At 41.8% G+C, this 13,105-nt stretch overlaps 1 protein-coding gene across 2 annotated transcripts in view; it reads left to right on the top strand.

The window, feature by feature from the left end:
• Nucleotides 1-12,192, top strand: part of PRKCA (protein kinase C alpha) — a 147,122-nt gene extending 134,930 nt beyond the window's left edge. For both annotated transcript variants that reach the window (XM_041409515.1, XM_041409513.1), the window contains 2 exons: nucleotides 1,455-1,595; nucleotides 6,075-12,192. In XM_041409515.1, coding sequence (XP_041265449.1) covers nucleotides 1,455-1,595; nucleotides 6,075-6,239 — 306 coding nt within the window. In that variant the 3' untranslated portion in view covers nucleotides 6,240-12,192. The remainder of the gene's footprint in view (nucleotides 1-1,454; nucleotides 1,596-6,074) is intronic.
• Nucleotides 12,193-13,105: the final 913 nt, after the last annotated feature.

Genomic DNA, 13,105 nt, shown 5'->3' with positions numbered 1-13,105 from the left:
AAAGTACATTCAGATTGCTGCCTTGTTGTGACAATCACATATTCAAACAGCACAGTCTGAACCTGGTGAAATTGCCCTGTTTTCAGCTCCCGTTTGCTGGGAGGGCAGAAAGCTAAAATTACCCTGCACCTTGAGATTTTGGGCAAGTCTCTGTGTCATGTTCTTCATCTGCTAAACTGACAAATTGATCTCAGGTTTCAGTGGGAGTTTTTCCTGAGCTGAGAAGTCAATATGAGAAAGTTTCTGACCCTTGCAGTCAGTGGTAGCTCAGCAATCCTGGACTGGGCAACACTGGGCAAGACAAATATGCCCACTTTGCTCTTGGAATTGATTTGTCTGCTTGACTTCTGTCCCACTGATTGAGAGTTTGTTGGTTTTGGTAAATGCAGCAACTTTGGAAAGAATTAAAACTACTGGAATCAATACTCCCATTTTCTGTTATCACCGACTGTTAAAGCAAGGGGTTTGGAAAAGGTAACAAAAATGGAAATGTTGCTGTTAATCTTGAAGAAGGCTGTGATTCCTGCCCAGTGCACAGCTGCTTCCCAAACCTGCTTAGAGTCACTTTTATTTTAGGTTCAAAATTGGAATCAGATCAACTCAACATTTGGAAGGAGACTAAAGTGGTACTGAGGTTTTAAGAAGATCTGTTGAAGTATCACTCCCAGCAGTACATTAATTATATATAATTTGTAAAAGAGCTTTAAAAAGTCCCCACGAAACTGGAAGTGAGAGTTTAAGGCTACATTGCACAATTCCCAATGTACATACCAACTGGAAAATGCTGAGGAACTTATTAATTAGGGAGCACATTCCAGTTTCTAATCACGCCAGGCTGGTGGATTTGGGGCTGGTTTGTTTCCCCAGGTCTGTTTAATCTCTGTAACTGGGTATGGTATTGACCAGGATGTCATTAAGAATGCAAAGGAGGAAACACAGATTAGATGTTGTCAGCTGGGTGCCAAAGAATTGGAGGCTCTGTAATGAGATGTCTTGAACAAGCCCCAGAAAAATGAAATGGGAGTGTGGGGGGGTGGTACTTCATGGAGCTTTAGTGCTTTGGAATTTATGATGTTTAATTGATTGTTGAGATAGGGCAGGAGCTGTTCTGGAGATCTGTAAGGCTGAACTGAGAGACTGGAGGTGCAATTCAGGAGTGACTTACGAGGCAGCAGGGATGGCAGCACGTCCTGGGCACCACCTGCACCTCCAGCAGCAACCTCTGCCCAGTGGGAAAAATTTCCCCAGTGCAGCCCCTAATTTTGCTGCTGATTTGCTGTCCCCCAGTGATGAAGCAAGAAAATTCTTCCAAAAATTCATTTTAGCTTTTCAAAACAATTTTATTAGCAGTGTGTATCTTCAGGAGAGGGGCAAGAGCATTGCAGGCAGGGGAAAGTCCTTCTCACTTTCCTTCCAGCATTAAACCAAATTGTTTGGTGTTTTCTTCCCAACAGCTGATGACTAAACATCCTGCAAAACGCCTTGGCTGTGGTCTGGAAGGTGAAAGAGACATCAGGGAACACGCTTTCTTCAGGAGAATTGACTGGGAAAAATTGGAGAACAGAGAGATTCAGCCACCTTTCAAACCTAAAGTGGTGAGTGAGATGCCAGAGGTCCAGAGGCCTCACTGCTCCATCTGGGTCACCAAAACTGATGCCTTAAGGAGCTGGAACAGAGGCTAGATGAGTTAAGGGGAATAAAAAGGATATTTATTGAAGAGTCTTCAAAGGCCACACCCTGACAGTACCAGAGCCACAGTCGTGGCTCCAAGATGGAAGAAAAGAGACCTTGGTCACAAGATCTCACATTTTTATAAGTTTTGATCCATTTGCATCTTGGAGTTCATTGTCCAGTTCCAGCTTTAGCCCATCCAGTCCCATCCTGCTTGTTTTTCTCTCTCCAGCCCACGTTGTTTGTGCTCTTGGGCTGAGATTTGGATCATTTGTCCTTGGTGCCCAGCTGGAGCAGGAATTGTTTTGTCTCCCTGCTCTGTGCAGAGAGCTCACCATCCCCTGATGTGAACCCAGACCCACACACTAAAGCAGCACAGAATCTGAAAAATAGAAAAGCTAAACCTGAGGCATCATTTCCCTCACTGGCTGTGGCTGCAGCCCTGCTCCCTGAGGGGTGGGGTTGCTGCTGCAGATCTGGGGCATGGCTGAAATGAGGCCATCTGATGAGGGCAGGGCTGTCTGTGACCCTGTCCTGTTTTGGTGTAACCTGGGGAACTTTGTGCCTTGCAAAAAAGCCTCACAGTGGTTTGAGGCCTGCCTGGATGGTCACACACCACGTGAGGAGCTGAACACAGGGAAAATTGGCACATCCACATCAGCCACTTGACAGTGGTCATAAATGAGGTTGTCTCCTCTGAGCAACATCTAAAGTCAGGATCTGACTGTGGGATTTGGATTAGAGGGGTGATTTTCCTCCTTGGTTGGCTGCCTAGCACAGAGTGTTTTATTCCCCATCCTACACCAATGTCTACTCAGTTTGCAAGATTAATCCCTGGTTTATTTTCCATGTTCATCACTGGTTTGCACACATGTATCTACAGGAACATTTTAGAAATCCAAGCAAGTGGAAAGATGTCCTTACCCTGAGAGCTGTTTGTATAATAGAATTGGAAGAGCTTTGCTTGTTGAGCCAGAATTTCTTTCAGCATGTACTGTGTTTCATTGACAGGCAAAGAGAAGAGTTTGCACACAAGAACACAAGCTTTAAGGAACAGCTGTAAATTGTTATGTCCTAACATTGAACCTTTCTTCTCTAACCCTTTTATTTTTCAGTAGAGAATCCTGGCTGGCTTTAGCACTTCAGGTGTAGGATGACTGCTCTTACACTGATTTATTTGCCAATACAGACACAGCAGTGTCTGTCACAAACACATGAGCAGAGGGATGCCAATACCTGAATTATTCTTCACTTTTTTCATACAAATGACTTTTTTGCATGAACAGGAGGAGAGTTGAAGCTGAGAAGGGTGTTTATTGCTAAAGGAAATACCTTTTTGCTATGGTGTGGATTTTGCAGGCAGGGAAGGGTGTAAATAAGTGAAGAACTTGTGTGGTGCTGCCAGCCAGCCCTTCCCCAGAGCTGGCTGTGCAAAGGGGAGCTCTTAGAGCTTATTTTATTTGAGATTTTTATTGCATGCTTCTCAAGTCAAATTTAAAGCTGATCATAAAGCACATCTACCTTCGCATCTGTAAGTTTTATTAGCTGAGGAGCTGAGTGCTTAGACTCTCCTTGAAGTTAAAAGTAACAGCAGCGTGAAGGTGCTAAAAGCTTGAAGTGTGGTTTGGTTCCATCAGAGCATCCTGGCAGGTCCTGGCTCCTCCTCAGAGCAGCTGTGCTCTGTCTCCCTGGTTATCATGACCTGGTTTGTTTGCACAGGCTGCTATTAAAATACACCGAGGCGGATTCACACAGAGCCCAACTCTCCTGGACAAAAATAACCTAAAATCCAAGTCCAGTATTTACATATCCTGTGCACAACTTATTTATAGTGATTGCTGATTCTATTTGTATCAGTATCATACAGTTATAGAATCATTTAGGTTGGAAAAGACCCTTAAAATCACTGATTTCCAGCCATTATCCCAGAACTGCCAAGCCCACCACTAACCCGTGTCCCTAAACACCACATCTACACAAGTTCTAAATCCCTCCAGGGATGGATATTGATTTTAGAAAGCAAAAAACACACAACCTTTAATCTGTTTGAAGACATGGATGTATCTATTGGCTTTGTTTGGGGTGATATTTTTTGGGAAACCTTTGTAGGTACATCTTCTCTAGGATGTGCTTTCCTGCAGGAATAATCCTGCTGCTTCCACAATCCTCACTCAAACACAGAGCTGCAGATTTTGGGTCAGCAGTTGGGTGCTGTAAATAACATGTTCCCTTCCAGACTGACATTTCACAGGTTATAGGCATAGACTGATTATTTGGCAAGGACATTTTACTCTTGTTTCCAAGTTTAGGGGTTTGAGGAGTTCTGTAATTTCAGTTGGACTCTAATACTGCTTTAAGGTTCAGTGCTACTCTTTAATGTGAGGACAAAAACCTCATTGAAGATACAAATTTATTTGTAAGTTTCTCTATTTGCTCCCAAAATATGCCCACATTTAATGTGATTTATTTCTTAGCCTTTACTAGCCTAAGCAATGGGAGACACCTAATGCTTTCAGGAACTTTGGGTTCAATGTCCAGCTTGTTTGAAGACTTTCCACTTGCTGAAAAAAAGAAGAGGGGAAAAATTTTAAAAAGAAAGAAAATAGCATAATTTTTATTGCAGGATGGTGCTTATCTGTAGAACATCTTTTTAGCAAAAATTTCCTTTTTAGCAATAAAAAAAATCTCCTTTTGTGGCTGCTCTGAGCTGGCTGTTGTTCCCCTAAATTAATTCGTCCTAATTTGGGGCTATATGCCAATAATTCAGAGGTTTTCTCCTTGTCAAAGTTCAGCTCTTTCCATTCTTGTTTTCTAGAGATTCTGTCCCAAAATGCAGAGGCTCAGTGGGCACCAGGGCATTCCATGAGAGCTGCAGAACCCTGGGTGGAGAAAGCAGAGCCCCGTTAGTGACCGTGGGGCAGTGTCCCTGTGCTGGTGTTCTTCCAAGGTGGACAAGTGTCCTCTGTGAGCTCTGGGCTCCAGGACCTGAGCTCGTGGTCTGAAATCGGAGCCAGCGTGTGCCTGAGGCAGCAGAAGTTCTTTGCAGCTCAGCTCAGATGGCAGGGCCAGCCCAGCACCTGCCAGGTGCTCTGTGGGGAGGTTGGAAACTCTGCCTGGGTTGGAAACTCTGCTTCCCAGCCTCTCACTCTGAATCCCCTCAGTGGGCCCCTCTCCAGTGCTCCTCCTACAAATGCACAGATTTAGCCACGTTGCATTAATTCAGAAAAAAATCAATATTTCACATTGTTCTCCTGTACGAGCCAAATTCTGCCCTTTCCGAGTTATCCTCTGAGCCTGAAGATAATAATGGAATTTCACCCTTTATATCCACATACAGGAATGCTGAAGGGATGGATAGAGAGGAAAGGGTGAGGAGCAATGGGAAGAAACATTCACTGCCTTTATCCCACACCTGCTTTGTCCAAAGATCTGTTACAGTAGTTTTGAGATGAGCACATTTGCCAGTTTCCTCCTCACCTCTCCACAATATTCAATGCCTAATTTTCCTCAAATATTCTTTTTTTTTCTTTCACATAAGCTAATTTCATTCTGGTACCACCTTCCTATTTTTATCATGCTTCTGATCATACTTCACTGCTTATCAAGTCTTTTCTGCATTCCTCCAAACTCTTCTTTCTACAAACCTGGTTTCTTTTGTTTTCTGTTCTGAAGGAGTTGTGCTCAGGCTGTAGCTGTATTTAACCCCCTTCTTGGCTGGATTTTGCCCAAAAATGAGTCTCTTAAGAAAATAAAGGAGGAAACCTGTGATAGCAAGTTTTGGAACAAGGATCTGTCCCAGCATGTGCTCCCTGCCCAGCCCTTTTGCCATCCCAAGGACTGAGACCTTGCTATAATTTATGAATTTATAGGAGTTCAGTGAATTTATAGGAAATCTATGAATTTCTAAATTTATTAATAAAAATAAATTTATGAATTTATAGGAATTCAGTTCAGAGCCTGTTCAGTGAAGACTGAAAGCACATAAATGAATTGCATCAAGCTTTTTGCAGATCATAAAGGAAACCGACTATCATGAAAAATTTAATTTTGTATGATAAGGCTTTTAAAAAGAATGAAACAACTTGACAAAGAAAGTATCTCTTGCCAACATATGTTTATCAAAATATTTCCCTCTTCCTTTTGTATCCCAGTAATGCTGAATATTTAAGCCTCTTTATCTCGTCACCCCATGCTGATGGATGGAAACATTTCTGACTGCTTTTTATCAGGATTCAGCTATTAAAACTTCACTGTTTGCCTGGGATTTTTTTGTCAGAATATCTGAAAGGAAAATTTTCCCTCAACTACTCATAAGAAACATGCCTTGCATGTATCCTGACAACTCTGCTGTTGTATTGCTGACTTTTTTCAGCCTTTTTTTCTGCTTTTCTCTCTCCTTGCAGTGCGGCAAAGGGGCTGAAAACTTCGATAAGTTCTTCACACGAGGACAGCCGGTGTTGACGCCTCCAGATCAGCTGGTCATTGCCAACATAGACCAAACAGATTTTGAAGGGTTCTCTTACGTCAACCCCCAGTTCTTGCACCCCCTTGTAGAAAATGTAGCATGAAACAGCAGAACAAATCCCGCTGTGGGGAGCAGTTGTAACCCTACAATTTTTAGGCTTTCGCCTCGTTGATTCCATTTGGGCCTGGAAATTGTAGGGTTAGAGGGTGGAAGATGAAGGAAGGGCCACTTAGTCAGGATTTGGGCTTTGCAGCAGCAATGTTGTCTTAACAGGAGATAAATTAGTGTACGGTGCCCACTTTTTCTTCTGGAAGTCGCCACTGACTTGTCAAAACTTACCCGTGTTTTGGTACGTTCTATATTTTGTAACTTCCCACTTGTCCTTTTGCTCCCTTTTCCACTCCGTTGTGTTGGAAAATCATCTGACACGTGGTCTGAATGAGAAGCCACCTCGGGTGTCTGTTCCTTGAGGGTGGATGTTGGGAGGTGGGAGCTCATCCCTGTGCTCCTGGAGACCTCGGGGACAGCACCGGAGACTGAGCGGGGTCAGCTCCACGGGGAGAGACATTGCAAAAACATCACTGAAAGTGTCTGCAAAATATGGCAGGAAAACAAAATAGTTGGGAATGGGTGGGAGGGGGGATGAAATCAAATTAGACCCCAAGGCTTGGTGAACCAATCCTGTAAAATCCCAAATGAAAGTGCTAGGGTGGTGGCCACGTCTCTAGGATTTGTGCTAGGAGTAGCCTGTGATAAACTCGAGGGTGAAATTTTGTCTTTCATAATAATAATAATAATAATGATGATGATAATAGTAATAATTTTAATAATACTTTTGTGAATTTTTAATCTCCATGAGATTATTCTGTGATCCAGGGTGCCATTGTCTGTTCAGTTGGTTTCATTTACACCACTCCTTAAGTTTACTGTTAACTGGTTCTAATACCAATATTTTACTATGAAATTTATTAACCTGGAATGTAAAACAAAACTGTAATTCCTTATATCTTATTTACATGTGTTTATTTATAGTCTGCAGTGTAGGACAGTAAATTGAAGAAAGCATTATGTGTACTAAATTAACAAAAAATGCAGCCCCAAGTGACTTCCTGATTTCTCCAGAATAACTCATGAAAATCAAGTGAGATTTAGTCTTAAATAATCGGTTTTAATTCAGAAAACTTTGGGCTGTAGAATAATCAAGCCTGAAAAAAGCAGCACCTAAAACTTGTTTTGTTGATAGAATGGAATTTAATACGTTTTACATATGCTTCATGCAATGAATTTTGCATGTTTAGTAATAACTCTTAATAATAAGGGTTAATAATAAGCAGATCTATATTATTGACATAATCGTATCAAGCATAAAGAGTATTATAAAAATTTTATAAAACAACTTGTGCTTTATTTGTGAAAGTTCTTGTTCTGAATGACACCATTTAGATTTAGCCAAATGTTTTCTTGCTATTGTTTAGATTTTTACTTTAGGTTTTGAATATTGTTACTGGCTTAGGGTATAATCTCTTTTTTTTAAAGTAGATATACTTTTAAATAATAATTGCTACCTGCAGGTTTTATACAAGGTTCAATTAGGCTTTCATTTCACATCTGCTTATTACTTGCAGAGAAGGAAATAGACTTTATTTAAAATGATGAACACTGTAATTAATGCAATCTTCTCCTCTCTTATCACTTAGACAAAAAATTTTGATATTTCCTCTTATTACTTACCAGAAGATATTAACTCAAATATCAGTAAATAATGTTTTGTGCATATTTTGGTTTTGTTACAGCATGTAAAATAGTAGTTGGTGCTTTTCCCTTTTTTTCCCCTCTCCTGCCTTGATCCCATTAGCAGCCACAGGCACTTTTTGTCTGTCAGATGTGCATGATGATGCCAGAAGCATGATGTCTCTGTTGCTGCATGCAGACTGATTACAATTTTTCCAGCATGTAAACATATTCGAAAAGTAAGATATTTGCCATTAAATACTTCAATTTATACTAGAATATGTAATGGGGTGGGGTGGGAGGGGAGGGAAACCTACTTTCTAATCATCTTTTATGACAATAAAACGTGGAACCTGTGCCAAAGATTCTGTCAGAAAGATCCAGTCCTGCCAGGTGGGAGCCAGAGGGGTGGGGGTGACCGGGGGTGACCGGGGGGAGCTGGGCAGTTGTTGAGGGAGACGTGGTTGGATGTGGAGGGTGACAGTGTTGAGCTTCTGCACCTGCAGGGCCCTTGGGAAACGTGGCTTTGGGGCCAGGATGTGCCATTTCCACACTCCAGAACTCCAGTTGTTGCCCTCAGTCCTTTTGTACCCGCAGCTCCCACGAGGAGCATCTTGGAGTGATCCACCCCTGACATTCCAAGGTGTGGCTCACGAGGGGCGTGGGCAGCTGACAGGAACTCAGATCATTGCCTAAACAAACAGGACTCCAAACTTCTCAAACATTCTAGGAGTAAGATTTTTAAACTGTTCTGTGTCAAGTATGTTGTCATCCAAACTGGGAGTTCATTTTCTCCTTTGTGTATTTTGTACTTCCAAAACGATGGTATTCACCATAAAGCATGTGGCCTAATGCAGCATTCATGACTTCTTTTCTTTTTTTCTTGTGAATATTATTAGCCTGGCAATGTTTAGTAAAATGCTGTAGAAGACAATAGATTGAATTAAGATTACAGATTACTGAGTCTCAGATTTTAATAAAGGGGCTCTTAGCTATGCCAGTCTGCCAAGAGGTGCCATTGTGTTTGTTTTTTAAAATGTGAAGTGAAAAAGACACTTTGGAAAAAGGAAAATACAGGGAGAAATACCAGCATACAGGTTTGGGGAGTAAGCAGAGCAGAACAGGGCCAGAATTGGGCCAAGCCAGAAACCAGGCAGGAGCTCCCTTGTTGCCACAGTTCTATTTTCCTGATGAAATCTGAATTTTCCAAGGAAGTCCCATTGCTGGCACAGCTGTGACATCAGTGCTGTTCACACCAGGACACGGTGTCACAGGGCTGCTCTGACACTGGGACAGGGCTGCTCATTTTCTGGCTGCTTCTCATACCCACTTTATTCAGCCCTTGTGTTTGTCTCCCAGTTTTTCTGACGTAGAAGCAGAAATTCCTCTTTTACGTCGTTACCTCAGGTCCCCAGGCTTGTGACAGACGTTGCTGTCTTCTGGAGGTTCCCAAAACACTTAGGAAAAGGTACTGTGAACTCATGGGTCCTGCAGGAGCAAGGCAGGGCTGGATAAAGCAGGGATTCGTTGTGTTACCCCTCACTGCTCTTCTGGATGCCCTCAGATGCTCTGACCTTTCCCGAGAACCCCCGCTGGCTGCTCAGAATCCAGAAACTTATCGTGCAAGGAAAACCTGAAGAATCCAGCCAGAACTTTCGTATCTTTTTAGAGACAGATGTTATTTATATAATATTTTTCACAAGATTTGGTTTTCTAGAGAACATGTATCAACAGAAGGAGAGGCATTAGAGCTGCTTCTCTTTCACTTCTTTGATAGCAAGTGTAATCCCAACACCCACGTTGCCACCAAGATTCCCAAAAGGCAAATTGAAAATTGTACTGCACTGAAGCTGGGGTGGAAGTTTTGGGAGCTGTGTTTCCATCCCTGTGCTGGAGTCCCAGATGGTTCCAGGGCAGCCCCATTCCTGCCAGGAGGGGCACAGGTTTGCCATGTAAAACTTCCAAGGGGTTTTCAGGGATCAAATGGGACTTAACTGGCTCCTAGGCAAATTCTGACATTATTCAGGCATCTGGATGCTTTTGTACACCTTTGAGTGACCAGAGCAGGGTGGTGTGATTCCAGGACAGCCACTTCACCCACTGGCCAGGCTCAGTGCTCTGAGCAGGGTTGGCACATATGTGAGAAGGAGAGAACACATTCCTATGATAAAATAGTCCTTCAAAATCCAGTTTTGAGGAGAAATTAAATTTAGCTTTCTGATTCTTCATTCTTTCCAGAAATACAATTGAATTTCCTTTTACAAACTGAAGAAAGTTCTTCTGGAAATCAGCTGTTAGTTTAAAAAAAAACCTCATAACGTCTGAATGCTGCTGGCCTTTGAAATCCATCCTGTCTTTTTGGGGTGAATCCAATTCAGTGGTGCTGGGCTTCTATAAAATTAATAAGGTCGAGCAAGAGAGGAACTTGTCTTCTAGCTGGAAAGATGACACATCCAAGTGTGGAGTGGTACCAGTTGAAAAGTGTTTTCTGAGCCAGTGCCTCTGGATGCAATCCCAGTTAAATGCCATAGGAGACACATGCAGTGAGCAGGGGGGGCAGATCCTCCTTATTGTGCAAAGCATAGCATCGGAAATAATTAATAATAATAATAATAATCCAATAATAAAGCTTTGATACAAGTAGAAAGCATATGTACAGTATATCAAGTTTACAGTAGGCTTTTGGACCTGCCAGGAAACTTCTGGAAATATTTAATGTGATTTTCAGTTCTTTTAGTCATTAGCATAAGTTATTGTACATAGGGGTTTTGTCTCTTTGCAAACGTGAGTGTGGGCTGTGTTTGATGTGTCCCCTCTCTAGGTGGGCACTGAGCTGCCAAGTAGTCAAAAAGTAGAAAAGCTAAAAAGCACTTTTTTCCCTCAGCCCCTCACTCACAGACAGGATCTGAAATAGCTGAGTCGCAGAAATAAGTAAGATTTGACTCCATGAACATGCATCTCACTGTGCCAGTAACAATTGGGAATTAAATAGCCTTATCATGAATAATGATCATGCACTACAGCCCTCTTGTTCCCAGGAACTCCTTGAGAGGGAGAGGCCTCTTGTCAACCTCTGCCTCACCTCACCTGTGGAATGGGGCAGTAACACTGACTGACCCCAAGGGAGGGGTGAGGACTTCTTAGGCAATGTTTCTAATTCACTTTTAACCTGAAAAGAGTTGTGTAAGTATTATTATAATTTTTACTATCAAATCAGCTTCTTGGATTCACATGGTACTGCTGGCTATACCATGCTGTTTCTACTTTTTTATAGAACTTTAGTAACTCTGCTGAAACCGTTTGAAGAGAAATAAAATCAGATCTGACACGTTTCTTACAGAATCTGGAGTCCAGCTTTTGTACCTGGAGTCAGGGTGTGATGGGGGGTGATGCTTGCTGATTGTGTGGGTCAGCTGCACTTACCTCTTCTTCCTGCTACTGAGATTTTTACGTGCAATTTAAAAATTCCATGTGGATGGAAGTCTTAGCAGACCTGACAATTGGAGGGGGAGATTCCCTTTGGGTAAATAAAGTCAGCACAGCTGTTTTCTAGCACCGTTTTTACTGTCTCCTGCTGAAGGAGGAGCTCTGTTCTTTGTGCAGCTGGTTTGTCCATGACAGGTCAATATTTTTTGTTGATATTTTAATGTATTTCTGTGTTGTAAATGTGTCTTTGTGCTTCTTTTTTTTTCCTTGTCTGTGACACTGTAGTTCAAATTTAAAAGAAAACTGCTCCAGAAGCTGGTTTTTCCTTCCACTGGTGTCAGTTGACCTAAATAAATAAATTAAGTCTGTTAATGATTTGAAACAGTGCAGGATGAGTAGCAACAACATTGACACAGCTGCCATTGAAGCTCATTTCTCACTGGTTACATTGGACACTCTGCAGCTGATGTTTCATTAGTTTTATAATTAATAATGACAGGAACGTTTTAATGGAAAGGAAAGTGATGTTCATGATCTTTACAAACATTTTCCTGAGAACTATTTGGATTTCTTTTCCTTCTCTCTGAACCCCTTGGGGTGGCCCTGCCAAGGGCTCTGTCCTTCCAGAGCTTCACACACTCCTGGCTTAAAAATCTTAAAATTAACAAACCAAAACCACTGCAGCTTCCAAGGCACCCAGGGAACCACAGAGCTCCCTGGGTGCTGAGTGCTCGGCCAGAAGTCCCAATTCACTGAAAATATTAATTAGATTGTGTGTTTGTACCCACTGTTGGCCTTGCAGTATAAAAACAATGCTCTTGCAGGGGTAATAAAAATTTAATCTATGGCTCGTTCCCCAAACCTTTAATTTGTTCTCTCCTGTGTTATCAAAATGTATGTAAAAAAAAATAAATTTCAACAAAATGAAGCTCATTGGCTCTTTCTAAAATGTGCATTTCTCAATACTCGTGGTTTTGCACAACAATACAGAGAACACCTCAAACTTCTCAAATGACTGTATGCTACTTAATTTTTTCAAACATTAAGTAATCCCACCTTGAAATCATTAATATTTTTAATATTATTTTAAGACCCAAGTGTTGAATTTATATAGAGGAGAACATTATTTATTTTCATATCACCTATCTGCAAGATTCTACCAGAAAATTTGGAGTTGCCATTCATTTTTCAAAAGATTTTAGAAAAACCCAACCATTGGAAGTGTAGTGGGCAAGACTGATGTACAAAGTACAGCGTCTTTTTTTTGGTTTTTTTCATAATTCGCAGTATCTTCAACCTTTGTTTGCATGAAATGCTTTTGTTAAGTATTAATTGTAGTTCCAAAGCAAGTGTGTATGAATAAAAATACTGATCATTACTTTTGTGAGAGTTTGGTCTGCCTTGATGAAATTTCCTTTCAAAATTGCCTCCCCCAGGCCCAGAGGCTGCAGAGAGGTTGGTGTGAGCAGCCACAGAAATTGCCCAGTCTGGACCCTGATTCTTCAGAGACAGAATTGTAACCTGGGTTTTTGTTTTTAATTCTTGTTAATGAATTATCTAAAAAAGGTGTGTCTGGAAGAGGATTTCTGTGTGCTGACCTCGGCGGTTCTGGGCTGCTCCAGGTGTGGGAGCCAAAGGGAAAAATAGCCCCAGGAGCCAAAGGAGGTCTCAGATTGGAGGGTTTGGTTCAAAGCTTGATGTGGGACGTGGTGCTGGGGGGCTGTGCCCTCCTTGGGAGCAGCCAGACCCAAAAAACTCAAATTCAATTTGTCTCTGAGTGTGGGAGGCCTGCTTGGTTCATTCCACCCTCTG

Source organism: Onychostruthus taczanowskii, unplaced genomic scaffold (assembly GCF_017590055.1).
Source record: "Onychostruthus taczanowskii isolate IOZ18803 unplaced genomic scaffold, ASM1759005v1 scaffold30, whole genome shotgun sequence".
NCBI lineage: Eukaryota > Metazoa > Chordata > Aves > Passeriformes > Passeridae > Onychostruthus > Onychostruthus taczanowskii.
Note: the sequence above shows the minus strand (reverse complement) of the source record. Positions and strands in the feature narration are given on the sequence as shown.